The sequence below is a fragment of the Panonychus citri genome, unplaced genomic scaffold, assembly GCF_014898815.1.
Source record: "Panonychus citri isolate SS breed McGregor unplaced genomic scaffold, ASM1489881v1 Contig00002, whole genome shotgun sequence".
Classification (NCBI taxonomy): Eukaryota; Metazoa; Arthropoda; class Arachnida; order Trombidiformes; family Tetranychidae; genus Panonychus; species Panonychus citri.
Genome location: NW_026515407.1, coordinates 417,062 through 434,959, shown reverse-complemented (window position 1 = coordinate 434,959; position 17,898 = coordinate 417,062). Strand labels below are relative to the sequence as shown.

Sequence of the window (17,898 nt, the reverse complement as noted above, 5' to 3'; positions counted from 1 at the left end):
ATTAAAACAAATCTGGTTTTAAATCAGTTCATCGTCATTACCATCATCATCATCATCATCATCATAATCAGCATAATTATTTTCATCATTACTTGTTACAAATCACAATTGTCTAAATGTGGGTTACTCATTCAATATCATTTTGTAAATATAACAATTACTTAATTATTAAACAACAATTAACTTGAGAGTTAATCATTTTTAACATTTTTCCCAAAGAAATAGACTTTAAATGATTAATCAACCAATTAGTTGATTTAAATTGCTCCGTAATCCTCCATTTGCTTTTAAAAGTTAATCACATTAAATTATTTCCATGTTGCTTGTAACATTGAAAGTTATGGTTTCAATTGATTGTGATGATTTATCGTTTACAATTAACTCGTCAGGTCTTTCCGTTAATTAGCTTGTTGTAAATCTTTGGGTCAAGTCTAATGAGGAAAAAAAGACCAGAGTGGGAAAAAGAGACAGAGGAAAAAGAAGACAAAGAGAAAGAGAGAGAGAGAGATTGTATCCATAGTGAAGTAAATCAAGTTGATTGTAGTGTAATTAAACTCGTTGATTGTTTAACTGTTCAAGTGGGTTAAGATAATGGCCTCCAAACGATTGGTCAGTTTGTTATTGTTCATGCTTCATCTATGGTCCAGTGTTTCCCTTGAAAATGTTACAAATCAAACTGCTTTCGACTCATCACTTGATAAATTGTCTTCTGATTATGCAATTGTTTATGTTGATTTACTAATCCGTGGATTGGAATATAATCAAGGTGGATTTAATTGTCTTGATGATTTACGTCGTTTGGCTAAGAACCTCGAGAAAAATGATCCAACAGCAAAGAAAAGTAAGAATTGAAATTAAAATCGAGAGAGTGAGAAAAAAATCTCTTCCTTTCAATTTTTTGACAAGAAGGAAATTTAGAGACAACAATTAATTAAATTGCTAGGATCTTCTTCCTGTCTGGTTTGTCAATTAACTATTTTTAACATTTTACTCTGCAAGTTGTTGTCGTTGTTGATGAGACTAATTTGTCACTCATTTTCTTTCAATTTTCTTCCTCCCATTCCAATGTAGTGGTTGATTACTCTGGTCGTGTTCCAGCTCAATCAAGTAAATCATTCATTGATTTCGGTTCGTATCAACAATGCATGAAACTTAAATCATCTGGTTACTGTTTGATAACGGGAACATCAAATGATAACCTGATCCAATCGGTTGATCAATTAGCTTGGCATGAGAAAAATTCGACAATTAATTATATGCTCGATTTAGATCATCATCTAAATGTTACCCGAAAAGCGTCGCTTCTTCTGGGACTTTGTCTTCCAACCAATTGTGCGGGCGACGATGTTGAGACTCTTTCATCGACACTTTTATCTCACACCAATTTAACGATTCGTCTTGATCGCTGTGAAAAACCTCAGCCCACGCCGATTAAATTATCACGTCATGAAGTTTTCGCTCTCATTTACTTGGGCTTCCTGGTTGTCTGTCATTTAATGGGTCCATGTAGCACAAGTGATAAACCTTTGTCCGCGTTTAATATTGCCGAAAGTTGGAAGTCATTTATTGGAAAATCAACTCGTAATCGCGATGATCAGGTCAATTCTATTTATGGCCTTAAAGCACTTTGCATGGGAGCTCTGGTTCTCGGTAATCTTCAATATCTTACCGCTATCCCATCGAAGTTCAATCCAGTTGATGTTAAGGGTAACAATTACCCGCTAATTGGTTCACCGGTCAACACTTATTTACATTTGATGGACACTTTTTTTTTCATCTCCGGTTTTCTTTCATTACGATCGGCTTATTCTAGATTACGAAGCATCAAATCAAGGAAAGTGATCTTTGTCCGATGTTTCAAATACTCTTCCATGATAACGGTAACGGTTGCCCTTTACTTTGCCCTTTTCAATGGTTATGTCAAGTCAAAAGTCGCTGGTCCACTATGGGAATCGGTTTTCGGGGCAAGGGACATTATACCCGCTTGTAAGGATCACTGGTGGTCCGAGATTTTGCTAATTGATCTTTGGCGATTTAATTATAACCATTGTACTTTATCCTCATGGTATTTGGGCATTGACTTGCTCAGTTTCTCATCTTCCCTTTACTTTGTGATCCCTTGGCTTGAGATGAAACTTATCATGATAATTTTAGTGATTCTTTCCTTTGGTTCAGGTTTAATTGCTGCTGGATTCAGTCTGTACAAAATTAATTATCCATCAACAATTGTCTCTAATCAGTTATTTACTCCGGGTTATTTTGATTTCATCAATATTTTCCTTTCAAAACCATGGATCCATGGAGTATGTTACATGATGGGAGTTCTAACTGCTTTTCATATGAGAAAACCGAGACAAAATTTATCCAAGGTTAGTATTCAGTTAATAGAGAGTGAGAGAGAGAGAGAGAGAAAGAATCAGAAACATCATGATCGCCATGAGAGAAGAGAAAGAGAAGATAAATTCACTAAATGATCATCAACTTCTCTCATCATCATTTCTATGATTCTTTTTCAGTTGAAACAAAGAGTAGGCACTTTTTTATCCATTGGTTCATTTGTTTTCGTTCATTGGCTTGAGTCTTCTTGGTCATCATCATCATCTTCTTCTCAGTCCTCATCTTCACCTTCTTCTCTTCCAAATCGATTCACGTTAATCGCTTATGGAATTTGTATTCGTCTCTCTTGGGCTGCTTCTTTTGGTTGGATAATTTATTTAATCGAAAGTGAAAACCAATTTAAATGGATTAATCGTTTCCTTTCTCAACCCTTTTTCCGTTCTCTTTCTAAACTTAACATTTCACTTCTATTAACCAATTTCCTTGTTATTCGACTTCGTAATGCAACTCATCAGTTTCCTGTGAGCACAATGATGATAATTGATTGGTTAATTTACCATCTAGCACCCAATTTAATTCTAATTTACGGGTTGGCACTACTTTTAACCTTAACAGTTGAAATACCAGCAACACGAGCAGCAATTAAATCAACAGGAATACCAGAAAAAGGTAAAGTGTATAAGCACACAAATTATCACATAACCAGAAAATTAGATTAATCGATTCTCCATCAAATTACGAGTTGCAATTAATCAGTTTTCTTCTTCTTCTTCTAATCAACTTTGTTGATGAAGAAAAAAGATGATCACAAAATTGATCCAAATAATTAATATTAATTGTTGTTCTCTCATTTGTTGTATCACTTTTGGTCACAGGAGGAACTGGACGAATATTAACTCGACCACAAATTTACAGCGATATTAAGGTGATTAATAACACAATTAGTCAAGAAGTTGCCAAAAATGGTCCATACCAGGTAAACTTTGATAGATCAGCAATTCATTCAGTTAAATTTTGAAAGCATTTCCGCTGTAATGAAATAATAAAAATTACATATAAATTATTACTATACCATTACTATAGTAATAATTGTTACAAATAACAATAAAAGTTGATGATAGTTGGTTAGAGATGATGATGATGGTGACGCTGAGAAACCGGTGAAGTTAATTAATTTGGTTTCTTGGATGATTTATTGTCATTTTTTTTATGTTTCTGTTTCTAACTACAGTTAAAAACTTCAAATGATTGTAGATATTGTTTACCTTGTGTCTCTCTGTATTTATATTTATATTTATATATATATATCGACCATCTAAAAAAAATTCTACACACCAAACATAACTAGTGGATGGATATGCCGATAATTAATCGAGGGTAACAATATGTACAATCATTTAAAGTGATCAACAGTAGCTGTTAATTACAATTCATTCAACGTAACATTTTTTTTTCTTTGTAACAATAACTTTTAACACTTTTCAGCCCATAGGGTTTTTCTTAAGCTTTTTTAAAACAAAAGGAGCATTCGCACTTTGTTGCTTTTCAAATTCCAATTCATACATTTGTTTCTTTTTCGTCCCGATCGTCGTTTGTTCTCGATGGCCTTTTGAAAATCTCTTCTTTATTGTGTGTGTATGCGTATGTGTAAGTGGTGTGTATGTGTGTGTGTGTATGTGTAATTTGTGTATGTATGTGGTTTTGTGTTTTTAAATTTCACTTCGTTTGTGACTTAATCCTTTTTTTGTCTTGCTCTTTGCTGGTTAATTAATTTCGCTTTGCGTAACGTGCTTTTTGAAGCAAATTTCAATAAAATGATCAATAATTTGTTGATTTGAGGTATGAAGGACTTTGGAAGCAGAATAATCCAAGGGTCTATCGCCTGCAGAAGAAGAAGATGAAGAAGAAGATGATGAATTGATGGTTGAATTTAAAGTTGTACTAGATCCACCACCAAGAGCATTTTCAATCACACGATTCATGGTATCAATGTCCAGGACGGGAGGACCACCCGGATTAAGAGGAGGACAGGAGGTTGTTGTCGTACTAGTAGTAAGTGTTGTAGTAGAGGCAGAAGGAACCGTAGACTCTGTAGAGCCTTTAAACTCTCCATTTTCGAAGTTTTCTAGGTATCGTTTTTTAGGCGGTTTGGGAGTAGAATTTGAATTTGAATTTGAATTTGAACTAATAATTGAATTACAATTAGAATTGGAGGAATTCGCGGGCTGAGAACCAGTTCTATGGTTTTCGAGGTTCACATTCTCACTAATTTGACCAGGCTGCGGAGCTACTGGAGCTGGTTGGTTCGCATGAGGTGGTGGTGATGGTGATGGTGGTTTAAGAGCGGGTGGAGTTTTAAAGTCTGTTTTGTACCACTTGAAATGAGGATTTGCTTTCATAAATGCTTCTTTATAGCTTCTAGCAAGCTCAGTGTATTTTCTCTTGGCATCTCCATCCAAGGCTGCCCACCATTCGCCTAAAATTTTAGTAATACGTCTATTCTCTAGGTGTGGATATTTTTGTTTAACTACACTTCGATGTCGCTTGCAGAATATTAGAAATGCATTCATTGGACGCTTTTGCGACAGAGATGCAGTTGAAGGTAGTTGTGGTGGGGATGCTGCAATTGCAGGAATTGTTGTTGCTAATGAAGGCGAAGATGTTACTGTGCTTGTGGTCGTTGAGGTTGAAGGATCTGAACAGGTTGATGAACATGGTAGAGAAATGAGAGATGAAGCAAATGAGGATGTTGTTGACGAAGAAGTAGGTAACGGCTGGGGCACGGACGATGTTGATGAAGAAGATAATAAGGTTATACTTGACGTTGAGATTGGTAAAGATGAAGATGTTGATACTAAGGTTGGTGGTGTTTGTGGTGGCGGACTCGTCTGATTCATCCAATAAAGAAAAAACAAAAACAATTCGAATTTAGTTCATCAATATAACAGAATGAGATGTTACCAACCAAGACAAATGACATTAAAATGAAGGCAAAAGAAAGAGGGATAGAGAAAGAGAAAGAGAAAAGGAAAAAAGAGAAAGAAAAAAAAATAGAAAGATAATGAAAAAAGAGTAGAGGAAAAGGTTAGAAATTATTATAAACGAGAAAGTGAGAGGGAGAATAGAAATAGAAAGAGAGGATTCAAAGGGATAACGAAAATTGTGCACAGAGATTGAGAGGAGTAGTTAATAGGTAGAAAGAGAAGAAAATTTAATAGATTGTAGAGCCTGTGCCCAGTTACCTTTTTACAATCATGATTCATCATCATTCTGAACAGGTTAAATTTCATTTCTCCTAAGGGGTCATGATAACTGAGAACCCTTTTGACTGACTTATTTAGGGTAATAAGTAACGAATGAAAGAGAGAGAAAGAGAGAAAGAGAGAGAGAGAGAGAGAAGAGAGAGAGAGAGAGAGAGAAGTGAAATGAGATCAATAGAAAAGCAACGAAAATGAAAACGTTACCCAAAAACAGAACATCAAACTATTTACATGTGATTTTGAGAGAATTTAAAGGTAACGATAATCAATTTAACAGAATTCATTTTCGGCTAATCAAGTGAGGAAAAAATGATCGCTAGTTTAATATAAAAAGACTGAAAGAGAAAGTGAGAGAGAGAGAAAGACTTAAAATTATTAAGAGGAAAAAGAAAGAGAAGAACGAGAGACAGAGAGAAAGAAAGTTTAAGAGATAGAGCCTGATAAAGAGAGAGAGAGAGAGAAAGAAAGAGAGACACTTTGAGTTTAAAAGAAAGGAAAGTAAGAGGTAATAAAATGAAGAAGAAAAGAAAGAGAAGGTAGAAAGATAAAGATGAGAGAGAAAGAGAGGGGATGATAAGATGAGTGGTTATAAGCAAAGCAAAGGCAATACAGTAAAAAAGGAGAGGTAAATGGGGATCATTGGAGTTCAATTTTCTCAATATTTTCACTTGAATGGTAGTATTTTAATCAAATAATCGTAATCCTTACCTTATCTTCGTCCTTAGATGACATAATTAAAATAACATTTTATGTTAAATTAGTGACTAATTATTAACAATTTAATTTCTAAGTTGAGGGAACAAAAACGATAGACCTGAACACCAGTCAACCTCTTGATATTCTCTCAATACGAAGAAAGAGAGAAACAAAACTCTTTCTTTTTCTAAGCGAAACTTGCGCAAAGAAAAAGGGAACATTAGCCAATAACAAACTGTAGCGAAATTGACGAAAAATTTAATTTAATCACTCGAATTAATTACTTTTCATTGACGTTGATTTTCGAGAAAATTTGTTTATTTTAAATTCTTTGTGGTTTAAAGGGAAAGAGAGAGAGAGAGGAAAATATTAAAGAGAAAAAAAGGAGAAAATAATAAACAATCTTTTTCTTTTCTCTTTTTCGATTAAGGTTGTTAATCTCTTTGTAGTAAAAATAATAATTCGCTTTCTCGTAACTCGATCTAACTTAATCTTTAAAGATAAACCTTAATCTTAATCTATTTGGGGTGTTAACTTATTGTTTGTTGTCTTTTATTACTGATTATCTCTTTACATGGTTGGTTAACTAATTAGGTAGAGAAAAGCTGAGTAAGAGAGAGAGATAATTAGTTGAGATTAAGAGGGAGAGAGAGAGATGGAGAAAGAGTTACAAAAGAAAAAGTTATATTGATTAGTGAATTAAATCAATTTCTTTTTAGTTCTGTAAATTGTTTAACCAAGAAAAGTAAAGATGATGTTCCATTTGATTGTAGAATTGAAGATGAGATAGAATAACTTTTCGTTCGATGTTTTTTTGTTTTGTTTTGTTCGTCAAGAAAAATCCAAGTTGATTGTTGATTACAATTAAACAGGTAAACTTTTGATGATACGAGTTTATGAATAAATGATAATCAGCAGTCAGGAAGTATATCTTTGTTTACACAATCAGTTTGGATGATCAATTGGTGACAGAAATATTTTTCATGCGTAAAAAATATATTTATATATACAAACAGTATATTTGATTGTTAGATTACTTAGATGATGATCAATGGGGTATAGTTAATTTGAATCATTTCCAAATTGTGATAAAAATTAATCAACAATATGATCTACAAATCTCATGTATGTAAAGGATGAAAATGAAATTCTCAACTGAGGAAAACAATTGATTAACCTTGGAATAAGATTATTGTTCATCTAAATTTGGGTTTCATTTTCAATTTCGATTTAGGTCTTATCTTCTTGTTACCTAATAAAGCTTCACCTGTATCATCATTATCATCTTTACGGAATTTTCTTTTCTTCCCTTTATCCTGACTTTCAACGTATTCCGAATTAGCGATTCGTTGAGCTTCCATTACACGTTCAGTTAATAGCATCACCTCTTGTTCGGTTGTCTCAAACAGCGGTAACTTTTTACCAATCAAGAATTCAATTCTTTGATAGAGTTCAACATCATATTGGGTAACTATGGTTATCGATTTACCATATCGTCCAGCTCGAGCTGTCCTTCCAACTCTGTGAATATAATCTTTGCTATGAAAGGGTATATCGAAATTAATAACTATGTCAACATGGGGAATATCCAATCCTCTACTGGCCACATCGGTTGCTAGTAAAATTGATCGCGCTTTTGAACGAAATTTATTCAAAGCTCCAAGTCGTTTACTTTGGCTCATTTGTCCGTGAAGAGGAATCGCTGTGAATCCTAAATTACGAAGCATCATTGCTATTTTTTGGGTAGCATTACAGGTATTGCAGAAAATGATGAAAGAATTACCAGAAAATTTGTTCAAAATATAAGTCAAGTAGATTTCCTGTAATGTGGGAGAAAAATTGATAGTTAGATGAATTTCAATTAAAAAGATTTTCCAGTTTTACATAAGTAAAATTGAACGTACTTTGTACTTGAGAGGAATAAAAATATAATATTGTTGAAGATTGTCAACAGTTTGATATTTTGATGATACTTCAAGTTTGACCGGATCTTTGAGCGAAGCTCTTTGAAGTTTTTGCACTTTTTTGGTCATTGTAGCTGAAAATAAATAAGTATTCCTTTCCCTTGGAATTACTTTAACTATTTTATCAACTTCTTTCTCGAAATCCATGTTTAATATTTTATCAGCTTCATCGAGAACCAAAAATTTAAGCGTTTTAAGAGTGAACCCTTTAGTATTTTCTAAATGATCAACTAATCTTCCTGGAGTTGCAATCACAATATGTGGTTTCTTTGCAAGTGCCATGGCCTGAGACATCATATCCATACCACCAACAATCACAGCTGATAAGAAGACATAAAGAAAATTAGAAAAATAAATCAAACATAAACAGTCATAAAAAATGATAACATACCACATTTTACTCCAAAACTGGCTCCTAGAGCATTAAATTGTTCATTAATTTGATAAGCTAATTCACGTGTTGGTGTCAAGATAAGAGCAAAAAGTCCTTGAGGTTTGGCCAATAGAGATTCCAAAATGGGAATAGCAAAAGCACCAGTCTTTCCTGATCCTGTTTCAGCAAGACCAATAATGTCTTTACCTGTGTGACATATAAGAGATGATAAAAATTGTTAATATAGAAAAATTTCTAGAGCAAAAAAGAAACGGCCAAAATAAACCATAGAAAAGATGGAAATAAAAATCAACCATAGCAACAGAAATAATCAATTACCTTCCAAAGCAACTGGTAATGTTTCTCTTTGAATTTTCGTAGGTTTTGTCCATTTCATCGCTTCAATAGCTTCACATATAACAGGAGAAACACCCTAATAAAAATAAACATTAAAAAAGAATTAGTGATCAACTGGAAAGAATTAGAAAAAAAATACAAACCAGAGATTCAAAAGTAACATCGTCACCATCACCATCTTCATTTAAATCTTCTCGATCTGATGGAGGATCTTGATCGATAAGTTCATCATTAACATCGCCAAGACCATCACTTTCACTGTCCGACATAATTGTCAATTAAATAAAATAGAAAAGAGAGAGAAAATAAACCAAATCACAATAAAAGAGAAGCACCAATTTAAAGAGCAACAAAACCAAAACTAAACAGAAAACCTCAAATCGATACTTTCAATGCTCGTAACACGTGACAAGAACACTGAGAATCGGCAGAAAACAACAAGGAGATTAACTGAATTCTAAGAGAGAATAACTGAAACTAACACAAATTATTCTGCAAAAAACCAAATCAACCATCAAAAAGAAAATAAAAACTCAATGAAAATCGCAGGAAATCAATTAATCACAATTAAAAATTCTACCTGTAATAAGAAACTAACAAGAGGCAATATATATAAATGAGTCCATCTAAATTATAATTAAGCTTTGCGCAGAGGCAGTACCTCAGGCAATGAAGGATTTCCTGAGCCGAGGTTATTGCTGGTTGAAAACTTTTCCCAATACCCCGCCATGACGACGTGAAATACCGTCGGCATTGGCAATTTTTGGAAGCCCTGACCGGGCTAACAATTTACTAATCTAAAAGAAGAAGGCACTTCAATTTACTCCAACCTTCAACAAGGTTCGTCAGGGGGCTAAATTGCAAATGGTTTTTCTACGTAGAATTTATCATTTGCAATTAGTTAATCGTCCCTCAGAATTTGGATCATGTGTTTGATGTTTTGAATTTTCGGATTGGAAAGTCAATTGGTTTGTTCGTTTCTCTTGTGATTTTATTTTCTTTTGTCTTGATTTGGTTTATGATTACATTTAGTCTGTTTGTTAATCGTCTTCATAATGGCCAGTGAGAAATATTTACCTGGTCTTTGGAAAACTGTCCTCAATTGGCTTAGAGTTTCTGCAAAACCGAAAAGTAAAATCAATGAACCAATTTTCCAAGGTGAAGATTTGAATGGTAACCTTTATTTTGAGACTTTCGATAAATACGGACGCAGATTACGAACTGTTGAACCTAAACACGTTGATACAATTGCTATACCAATGCTTCCTGAGATAACCATTTCACCAGAATGGATAAGATGGTTAAGGTTTGTATCGATTTGTTATGTTTTTCATGTTTGCTTTTCTGTTCAATTTTCTTTCTCACTTCTCCAATGTGATTAATTTGGTTTTTGTGTTTATTTTAGGAAAACTCGTGAAGATCCACCGACCGAGGAAGAGATGATAAGAAATGCAGCAATTGCCTACATCAAGAAACAACGTGCTTACGAATTGGAAAGTGAGGAGAGGAAAAATTGGCCTGAATTAGATGCTAAATTGAAACAATTAGAGGCCGAGAAAAACTATAATCCAGTGTCACTGTTTCCCACTTATCGTGATTTAATGCTTACACCAGCACAAGAATATATGAATAGTAGTGGCTTTTATATTCCAGACATTAATGAGAATCCGAATGTTTTATTAGAGAAACAACGAAAGGAAATGTTATCCTCTGGTGCTACAAATCAAGAAGAATCCATGAAAGATCCGGTTAAATTAGAAGCAACTCAATCCGATAGATCTCAAGTTAATGGTGAATCAAAATCCAAATCAAATCAATGAATCAATTGGAGACATTTCATCTGACCCAAGTTACAATTTGTCATGGAGAAACTTAATCAATACCAGTTTCTGTCCAAAAGAAACGGTTTAATCAATTGGAGACCATTTTGAATTTGCTCAAAAATATTTGTCATCAACAATTATCAAATTGTGATGATCATCAACTGTCTCAACTTTCATCAACATCATCAGGATTAAGTGATGGTCAAATAATAGTCTAGAGTCATAAGCTAATTATATAAAACTATTTACCGTTGAATCAGCAAAACAATTTACTTTCACAAGTAAATAAGTTATTTCAATGAAGACAATTTTATTAATTGTCAGCAAAACATATTTACAATTATATTTGTAAACGAAGCAATTTAAATGTCTATTAATGGTTAAATTGTGCAAATACATAAATTAATTGCTACTACCACTAGTGATAGACCATTAATTTGATACTATTTTCCCTTCAATATTAACTAATTGTAGATATTATATTAATTGTAAATTGTGAAAAATGAATCAACGAAACCACTTTAATTTAAACTAATTGTCTCATAAAAATTTTCAACTTTCATAACCATTTAGTGGTTTCAAATGATTTAATATAAAAATTGTTAATTTGTTAAAAGAGACACTGATTAAGTTGATTGTTATTGTTAACCAACAAAAATCAAATCAAAAGCCGGAACAAATTATTACCTTGATGATGAGTGAAAAAATTGCCAAGAAAAACTAATTATTAATTTTCAACTAAAAAGGTAATTTTTTTAAATTACGATCAAAAAATTCATCGATTATGATTAAATTATATTAATAGTTGGAGTAAATTATTGACAACAAACTGATGGACCTGATCGTTAAATCAAAAGATAAAATTAAATTGTCTTCCGGACCTTAAATGATATAAAAAAAATAAGTGATTAGTTGTCAAACATGTCAATCATAATCAACGATCCCCAATTTTAGTTTAAAACAATTTAGATTATCAAATGAATGATTAGTTAATATTGTTATGAGTTAACTCTAATTAATGCTTTTCCAATTTCTCACTTTCTCACCAATCATTGATTGTTAATCAGTGAAATTTGTGAAAGTGTTTTTATTACCAAAAGTAGTAACAATAAACACCTCTCAATGAAGAGGATGCAATCAAATCGTTTGAAATGATTAACGTTTTTAGAGTTCAATTGATTAGCATTGATTAAGATGGAAAATTAGTAAATAACATTTTCGGGAAGAAGAAAAGTTTTTGTTCATCATCGAGGATGATCAAATTTTGCTTTCACACGATTTTCCTAAACATCTAAATTGTCATTTAACGTTGGAAAGACAGACAATCAGTTGGAATTAAACTAATTATCCAAATCAGGTTGGGAAATGGTTCGTTGATTATGGATCATCCCAATAGGATAAATCGAGTGGTGAACAATATTAAAAATAAAAGGAGTTTAAAAGTCGAAGTGAACAATTTAGCGGGAGCGACAATTCGAGCATATCTGAATAAATTATAAAAATGGCTACGACAATTAAGCTCATTTCTCATTCACAATTTGAATAAATCGCGAACAGATTGTAGAAACAATTAGATATTCAAAGCTTTTGTATTGTGAATTCATCTCTCTGATTATATTGATCTGTCATCATCATGATTGAAGTGATTTAAATTGACTCAATCTCGTATTAATTGTTGTATTATTTTCCAATTGTATCCGTCCAGAAATCAAAGGTTTCGCCTCCTTTTCTAATTTGATTGTTTCTTCCTTTGTTAATTTATTTCCATCAAAATAAGGCCGTTTCGAGTGTTACAAAAATCGCAAAATGGATAAATCATCAATTAAAGTGATCAGTACGCTTGTCATTTTCGTCATATTATCTTCCTCATTTCTAATTGTTGCCGATGCTTTCATGGGTCGACGTGATATGGAAATGGAGCTATTGTTGCTTAAATTGATTCAAAATCGTCGACAAAAGCAGCAACAACAACAGGTCATTCCAATTCCAATTTATATTCCAAGATGTCGAGGTCATCATCATCCACCGAGATCTGAATCACAACATTATCCAGTTTATGTTCCAATGTGAGTTGAAAAATCATTTAATCACTTTACTTCTAAATGATTTAAGTAAAATTGAGAAGAAAAAAAAGAAAACATCAAATTAGTAATTGGTCTTAATGTTGATTGAAAGGATTGATGAAAAAAAACTCACAACTTATCGTATGAAAAAATGAATACACACAAAACCGATTGACAGTTGATGTTGAAAAAAAGGGAAAACAGTAAATGATTGATTGTTAATCAAAATGATTCCAACCTTTTCTTTACGCAAGATAATTTTATTATTATGATAACTTAAAGTCTATTAAGTCTAATAAGTATCAGATTAATCATGCAATGGAAAAATCTCATAATAATAGTCTTGAAGAAAAAAGAGAAAAAAAAAAAGATGAAAGTGATAAGTCTTCAACCTTCATCTTCGAAGATTTTTTTCTTCAACTCTTTCTCTCCTTTATTATGTAGTATTTTTAGCATTTAATCAGCATTATAATGAGAGAGTGAATGAGTGAGTGAGAAAATGAAGATGAGTGAAATATGAAATCTCGATGATCAAAGAGTGTAACAAATATACAAAAGAAATCATGTAAAGAGACTCAGGTTTCTCTCTTTCTGAAACTTTTCTACGATAGAAAATAATCTATTATTATGATATTGAAATAAAGCAGAACTAATTTAATTCGATATGATTTGATCATCCTCATCATCTCTTGCATAATTCAATAGTGATTCTTTTTTGCCAATTATCATCTACCTTCGAATTTGAGTGATATTAATCCATGTGTATTTTCCTATTTTCTTCTTATTCGCATTTTCCTCATCATTTCTTGATTCTATTTTTGACTTGATCTGCATCTTCATGTTTCCATTTTCCGCCTTCTCCTTTCATCTTCTCAGGTAAATAGGGAAAAAAGGGGAAAAAATTCTGCAAGACAAATGAATAAGAATAAGAATTGAATAAGAAAATGAAGGAAACAATAGAAGCTTAAATGTAATTCAACAATCAAATTGATTTATCTGCAATCAAGTTTTCCAAAGAGAACTTGCAAATCTGTAACAATCAATTCTATCACCTTCATGAGTATTTACCTTGGTTCTAAATAGCGATTTTATGAGAGAGATTTAATCTGACTGCACTTTAGACACAAATTGTTTCTGATTAGTTGAATCAACTTTTAGTTACCTGATTGGGGAATAGAAAATCAATCGATTTTTCTACCTAACTTTTTAATCTTGTTTAATGTTTTTCTCTCGAAAATTTCACAAATGTTCCATTCATCAGATTAACGATAATTAAATAGTAAAAATCCAACATCATTAACGATTTTCTCTATCTTTTCCTCTCATTGTGTGATCTTCCTATGGGCCTCGAGTCAATGGTCATTTAAAAATGTTCAATCAATGTATCGATCAATTGATTATATTAAACTAAAGAAAACAACAACAATAATAATAGGAATCAAGTTGTGTTAATTGTTATAATTGGGAGAAAGAGAAAAGTTAGAATTGATAACAATTGGAAATAGAAACACAGACATCACCAATCAATCATTCGTCAGTAAACTGAATAGAACAACTTTCAACAGTTGAATAATCAGAAAATGACATTGATTCAGATTCTACACGCAGGTAATATTTACAGAATTTACTGTGAGGAAAGAAAAGAATATGTATAATATTTGAATGGGCAAGTAGACAGAAGAGAAAATGAGTAGAAAGTGAACAAGTTAAACCATAACATGTAGACAAAGAAAAGAATAGAAAAAAAACGATCAAGAAACATACGAATTTCTCTTTGGATGTAAATGATGATGAGAAGCAAATTTAAACGATGCTGATGATGGAGGAATTGGCAATTTAAGGTACTACATGAGAAGAAGCATCTTGAAAGAACATCAGAGATTTTTCCTTATTGTCTTGTTGTTTTGCTCCATTTATCCTTCGGATGCATATTCTCATGGTGGAACTTTTTTCAGCCAATCAATTGCATTTTAATCCAAAAATTGAATCAACTTAGTGATGGAAGACCTGGTGTGAGAGAGAAAGAATAATAGATGAGATTCTTTTTTCTTTTAAAAAATGATGAAAGAAAAGAAAATACTTTTTCTTTTCTATCTCTCTCACTCACTAATATACAAAGTAAATAAACTATGAAACATGAACAGAATATTTTTCATAAAGAGAGAATTTCGAATGTTAAAAATGGTAAAAGTAAACAAAATGGTAGAGATAAATGAGGTGTTTCATTGTATTCACTTTCGGCGAATCCAAATGGCTTACCTAATGTTGACCAATTTATTATCATTGGTGATATTGATTGATCATTTTCTTGATAATGAGAGAGGGAGAGACTTAAGTTTCCATTTCTAATCCACTTAGTGATTAATACATTGGACATCTTAATCACCCACCAAATGAGACTAGTTACTTGAGTAAAGATTTTCTTTGGTTCGTTTTCACTGGTAGAAGGATAAATTTCCAAGGGCGTTGATTTGTTTCCATTTTTAAACAGGACAACGATTATTACATCGTAATTTTGTTTGATTTGTTACTTTTTTTTGTTCATCATATTCGTTACCATCTTATTCCAACACGATCTTTCCGCTTATGCAAATAACCTCAGAGAGAGAGAGGAGGAAGAGGAAAATGTCAGTACGTGAAGTTGAAGAAATAGAAACGTGAGAATTTGAAAACTGGTCAGATTGTTGAGAATTGTTGGTAGAAAGTGTGTTCATTGTGGTTAATTGATGTAATGTTTCAGGTATTGATCAGACCTTAGATATATTGAAAAAAGGAGTAGCAAGATTGATTGATTATCCAGAGAGGAAAATGGTTTGTAGTCCTTGTTAGCACAGCGGTGGAGAGATTTAATTTCTAGAGGAGAAGAAGAGAGAAAAAAACAAGGAAAGAACGAGAAGAGAATAGAAAAAAAAGAAAATATAAAATAAGAGGAAGATTGATTTAGGTTAAAAAGAAGAGAAACAAATTGGTCACAAAAAGAACAAGGTAAATGTAATATCAAGACAGAGAGAGAGAGAGAGATTTAGTGAGGCAAAGTTAATGTCCATCGGTAATGTAAATGATTAGCTAGAAAAAAGGACATTTAGTTTTACATACAAACCTCAAGGAAAATGGTTACAAAGATCAACAGAATTAGCTGGAATCGTCGAGAAGCAAAGGTGAGAGAGAAGAAAAAAGAAAATCTAGAAACAAATAGAAAGAGAAATGTCAGAAAATGGATTAAGATTAATAGAGATTTAAGAGATGTCTGAGAGAACAGAAAAATATCATGTTTACAAGACTAAAAAAATTAATTTCACTTGCAAATGTGTCACCATAAAGTAATCAAACATCAATGAGCCACAAACAGAAATTCATGTAACATCAATCATCAACTTATTACCGATTATCAAATGACCATCAAAACGATTATCCAATTAGTCATCATCAGCGATAATTAATCAACAGGGAAATAAATTAAAGTAAAGAAAAAAAAACTGAAGAAAAACTGTCAACAATTAATTGAAATTGAAAAAAGAAAAACATTAATCAATTTAATCTCGTTAATCCAATTGAGAGAAATGAAAACAAAGGGTAATCGTTTTTGGCGCTTTTTTTGTAACATTTATTTTTAGAAGAAAAAAAAATCTTATGATTTGCCTCTCATCGTTTCATTGATTCTCTTAATTGTTGCTTATTAATTTTAATTGTTTTTTTTATATTTTCTTTTTTCTCTCTTTTTCTAATTAACCCTTTCACTTGTTAGTCACACTCATGAACATCATATTTTAGATTCATCGAGTCACCTTAATTTCGCTGTTTCTCCCTGTTCATCAAATTCTTGCTCTTTACACTCAACACATTCATCGCCATCATCATCATCATCATCACCAAACTATCATCAGCTTCTCCAATTACAGGAATCAATTTAATTTTCGACTATTCATTTAATGGTGACTGTTAACACGACAATTTACCAATTATTAAATCTCGTCAACCGAAAGAGACCAAGAAGATGTTAATAGGTAATAAGGGGATTCTAATTGTGGATCAATCAAAAGGGTGACCTAAGGTTTGAATCTCTCAACCAAATTGTGTCCTCAATGTTGTTACTTTTTTTCTCGCTAAAAATTATTATATCATCAAGGTAAACAATTAATTCAACTATTTACAACAAGGAAGACAAATACACACACATGGATATCTCATGTTGATCGCTGTATCTTCACTCAAGCAAACCAGTAGGATGGAAAGGAATCAATGTAAACAAAGACATTTTAATCAATGTGAAAACAAAAGCTAAATAGGATTGATCATTCAACTGATCTAATGGATTTGCTTGTTCAATTTTCTCTCTTTTTTTGGTCTCTCTTTATTTTCTGGGTTAACAAGACATCAATGGTTCCAATTATCAGCAAGTTTATTCAGCAATCAAATGGTCAGGTATGCAATTGATTACAATTTAATGATCTTTCCAAGTTACAATCATCAGCAAAAAAAAAGACGAAGACAATTGTCCAACTCTAAACACTCACCTATCCAAATCCAAATTGTCATCGTCATTTTTTCCCTCTCGTAATTGTAAATATACAAGCTCGATAATAATAATATAATATTAGTTATCGTATACAATGTAATCTGATAAAGTTCAATGAGACTTACCTGCATTTTTTTATTGTTCATCTAATATAATATAACCCAAATTAGAAGCTAAATAATGGCAATTGAACACAAACGACAATCAAGATTAATCAGTTATTCTCGGTCATCTTGTTTACCTTGACTCCGAGTTGGCTGATTTTAATTGTTAATATGATTGTTTGTTATTGTATAACAACAATGAATATTGAATTGAATGTTGTTTGTCGTTGGATAAGAGGATTTATTTTGATTTCCATTGGGTCAATGTTAGAAAACAGAGTTAATCTAACCTCTAATGTTGACACTTTCATTAAAAGGATGTAAACAATTACTGAATATAATAAAATCCACAGGTGACTAATCTTAATTCTTGTAGATTTGATTGTGATTTATTTGCTTTTCCAT

At 32.0% G+C, this 17,898-nt stretch overlaps 5 protein-coding genes, 1 long non-coding RNA gene and 1 other non-coding gene across 8 annotated transcripts; 4 read left to right on the top strand and 3 right to left on the bottom strand.

Annotated features, from left to right (window-relative positions):
- The first annotated feature begins 57 nt into the window (after positions 1 to 57).
- LOC128387576 (O-acyltransferase like protein-like) lies at positions 58 to 3,403 on the top strand. Its single transcript, XM_053346780.1, has 4 exons — positions 58 to 841; positions 1,072 to 2,369; positions 2,517 to 3,006; positions 3,213 to 3,403. Exons 1-4 carry the CDS (start codon positions 592 to 594, stop codon positions 3,353 to 3,355), a joined length of 2,181 nt encoding a protein of 726 aa, XP_053202755.1. The 5' UTR covers positions 58 to 591; the 3' UTR covers positions 3,356 to 3,403.
- A 108-nt stretch (positions 3,404 to 3,511) lies between these two features.
- Positions 3,512 to 6,461, bottom strand: LOC128387605 (uncharacterized). Of its 2 annotated transcripts, none has more exons than XM_053346836.1 (2): positions 6,306 to 6,461; positions 3,512 to 5,225 (listed from the first exon to the last, which is right to left on the bottom strand). In XM_053346836.1, exons 1-2 carry the CDS (start codon positions 6,327 to 6,329, stop codon positions 4,101 to 4,103), a joined length of 1,149 nt encoding a protein of 382 aa, XP_053202811.1. In that variant the 5' UTR covers positions 6,330 to 6,461; the 3' UTR covers positions 3,512 to 4,100. The 2 variants fall into 2 exon arrangements, with proteins under 2 accessions (XP_053202811.1, XP_053202802.1); XM_053346827.1 differs by lacking the exon at positions 6,306 to 6,461 and adding an exon at positions 5,580 to 5,724.
- A 523-nt stretch (positions 6,462 to 6,984) lies between these two features.
- On the bottom strand, positions 6,985 to 9,447 carry LOC128387593 (probable ATP-dependent RNA helicase DDX47). Its single transcript, XM_053346802.1, has 5 exons — positions 9,131 to 9,447; positions 8,970 to 9,063; positions 8,649 to 8,837; positions 8,198 to 8,577; positions 6,985 to 8,113 (listed from the first exon to the last, which is right to left on the bottom strand). Exons 1-5 carry the CDS (start codon positions 9,254 to 9,256, stop codon positions 7,490 to 7,492), a joined length of 1,413 nt encoding a protein of 470 aa, XP_053202777.1. The 5' UTR covers positions 9,257 to 9,447; the 3' UTR covers positions 6,985 to 7,489.
- A 180-nt stretch (positions 9,448 to 9,627) lies between these two features.
- Positions 9,628 to 9,769, top strand: LOC128387862 (U4 spliceosomal RNA). Its single transcript, XR_008325185.1, has one exon. It is a non-coding gene; the product is annotated as a U4 spliceosomal RNA (small nuclear RNA).
- LOC128387639 (uncharacterized) lies at positions 9,652 to 11,375 on the top strand. Its single transcript, XM_053346871.1, has 2 exons — positions 9,652 to 10,293; positions 10,393 to 11,375. Exons 1-2 carry the CDS (start codon positions 10,043 to 10,045, stop codon positions 10,805 to 10,807), a joined length of 666 nt encoding a protein of 221 aa, XP_053202846.1. The 5' UTR covers positions 9,652 to 10,042; the 3' UTR covers positions 10,808 to 11,375.
- A 1,241-nt stretch (positions 11,376 to 12,616) lies between these two features.
- LOC128387378 (uncharacterized) lies at positions 12,617 to 17,860 on the top strand. Its single transcript, XM_053346579.1, has 2 exons — positions 12,617 to 12,876; positions 16,619 to 17,860. Exons 1-2 carry the CDS (start codon positions 12,617 to 12,619, stop codon positions 16,782 to 16,784), a joined length of 426 nt encoding a protein of 141 aa, XP_053202554.1. The 3' UTR covers positions 16,785 to 17,860.
- On the bottom strand, positions 13,222 to 16,397 carry LOC128387658 (uncharacterized). The gene is made up of 6 exons (XR_008325156.1): positions 16,256 to 16,397; positions 15,974 to 16,055; positions 15,133 to 15,726; positions 14,638 to 14,880; positions 14,036 to 14,280; positions 13,222 to 13,777 (listed from the first exon to the last, which is right to left on the bottom strand). It is a non-coding gene; the product is annotated as an uncharacterized LOC128387658 (long non-coding RNA).
- Positions 17,861 to 17,898: the final 38 nt, after the last annotated feature.

Bases quoted from the DNA above. Each gene is read 5' to 3' on its own strand.
- LOC128387639 (XM_053346871.1), top strand. From the start codon at position 10,043: ATGGCCAGTGAGAAATATTTACCTGGTCTTTGGAAAACTGTCCTCAAT. The intron at 10,294-10,392 runs GTTTGTATCGAT...TGTTTATTTTAG, and splicing joins GAATGGATAAGATGGTTAAG to GAAAACTCGTGAAGATCCAC.
- LOC128387576 (XM_053346780.1), top strand. From the start codon at position 592: ATGGCCTCCAAACGATTGGTCAGTTTGTTATTGTTCATGCTTCATCTA. The intron at 842-1,071 runs GTAAGAATTGAA...ATTCCAATGTAG, and splicing joins TGATCCAACAGCAAAGAAAA to TGGTTGATTACTCTGGTCGT. The intron at 3,007-3,212 runs GTAAAGTGTATA...TTTTGGTCACAG, and splicing joins AACAGGAATACCAGAAAAAG to GAGGAACTGGACGAATATTA.
- LOC128387605 (XM_053346827.1), bottom strand. From the start codon at position 5,627: ATGAAATTTAACCTGTTCAGAATGATGATGAATCATGATTGTAAAAAG. The intron at 5,226-5,579 runs GTAACTGGGCAC...TGGATGAATCAG, and splicing joins TGAATCATGATTGTAAAAAG to ACGAGTCCGCCACCACAAAC.
- LOC128387593 (XM_053346802.1), bottom strand. From the start codon at position 9,256: ATGTCGGACAGTGAAAGTGATGGTCTTGGCGATGTTAATGATGAACTT. The intron at 9,064-9,130 runs GTTTGTATTTTT...TATTTTTATTAG, and splicing joins ATGTTACTTTTGAATCTCTG to GGTGTTTCTCCTGTTATATG. The intron at 8,578-8,648 runs GTATGTTATCAT...TCTTCTTATCAG, and splicing joins CAGTTTTGGAGTAAAATGTG to CTGTGATTGTTGGTGGTATG.
- LOC128387378 (XM_053346579.1), top strand. From the start codon at position 12,617: ATGGATAAATCATCAATTAAAGTGATCAGTACGCTTGTCATTTTCGTC. The intron at 12,877-16,618 runs GTGAGTTGAAAA...TTCACTTGTTAG, and splicing joins TATCCAGTTTATGTTCCAAT to TCACACTCATGAACATCATA.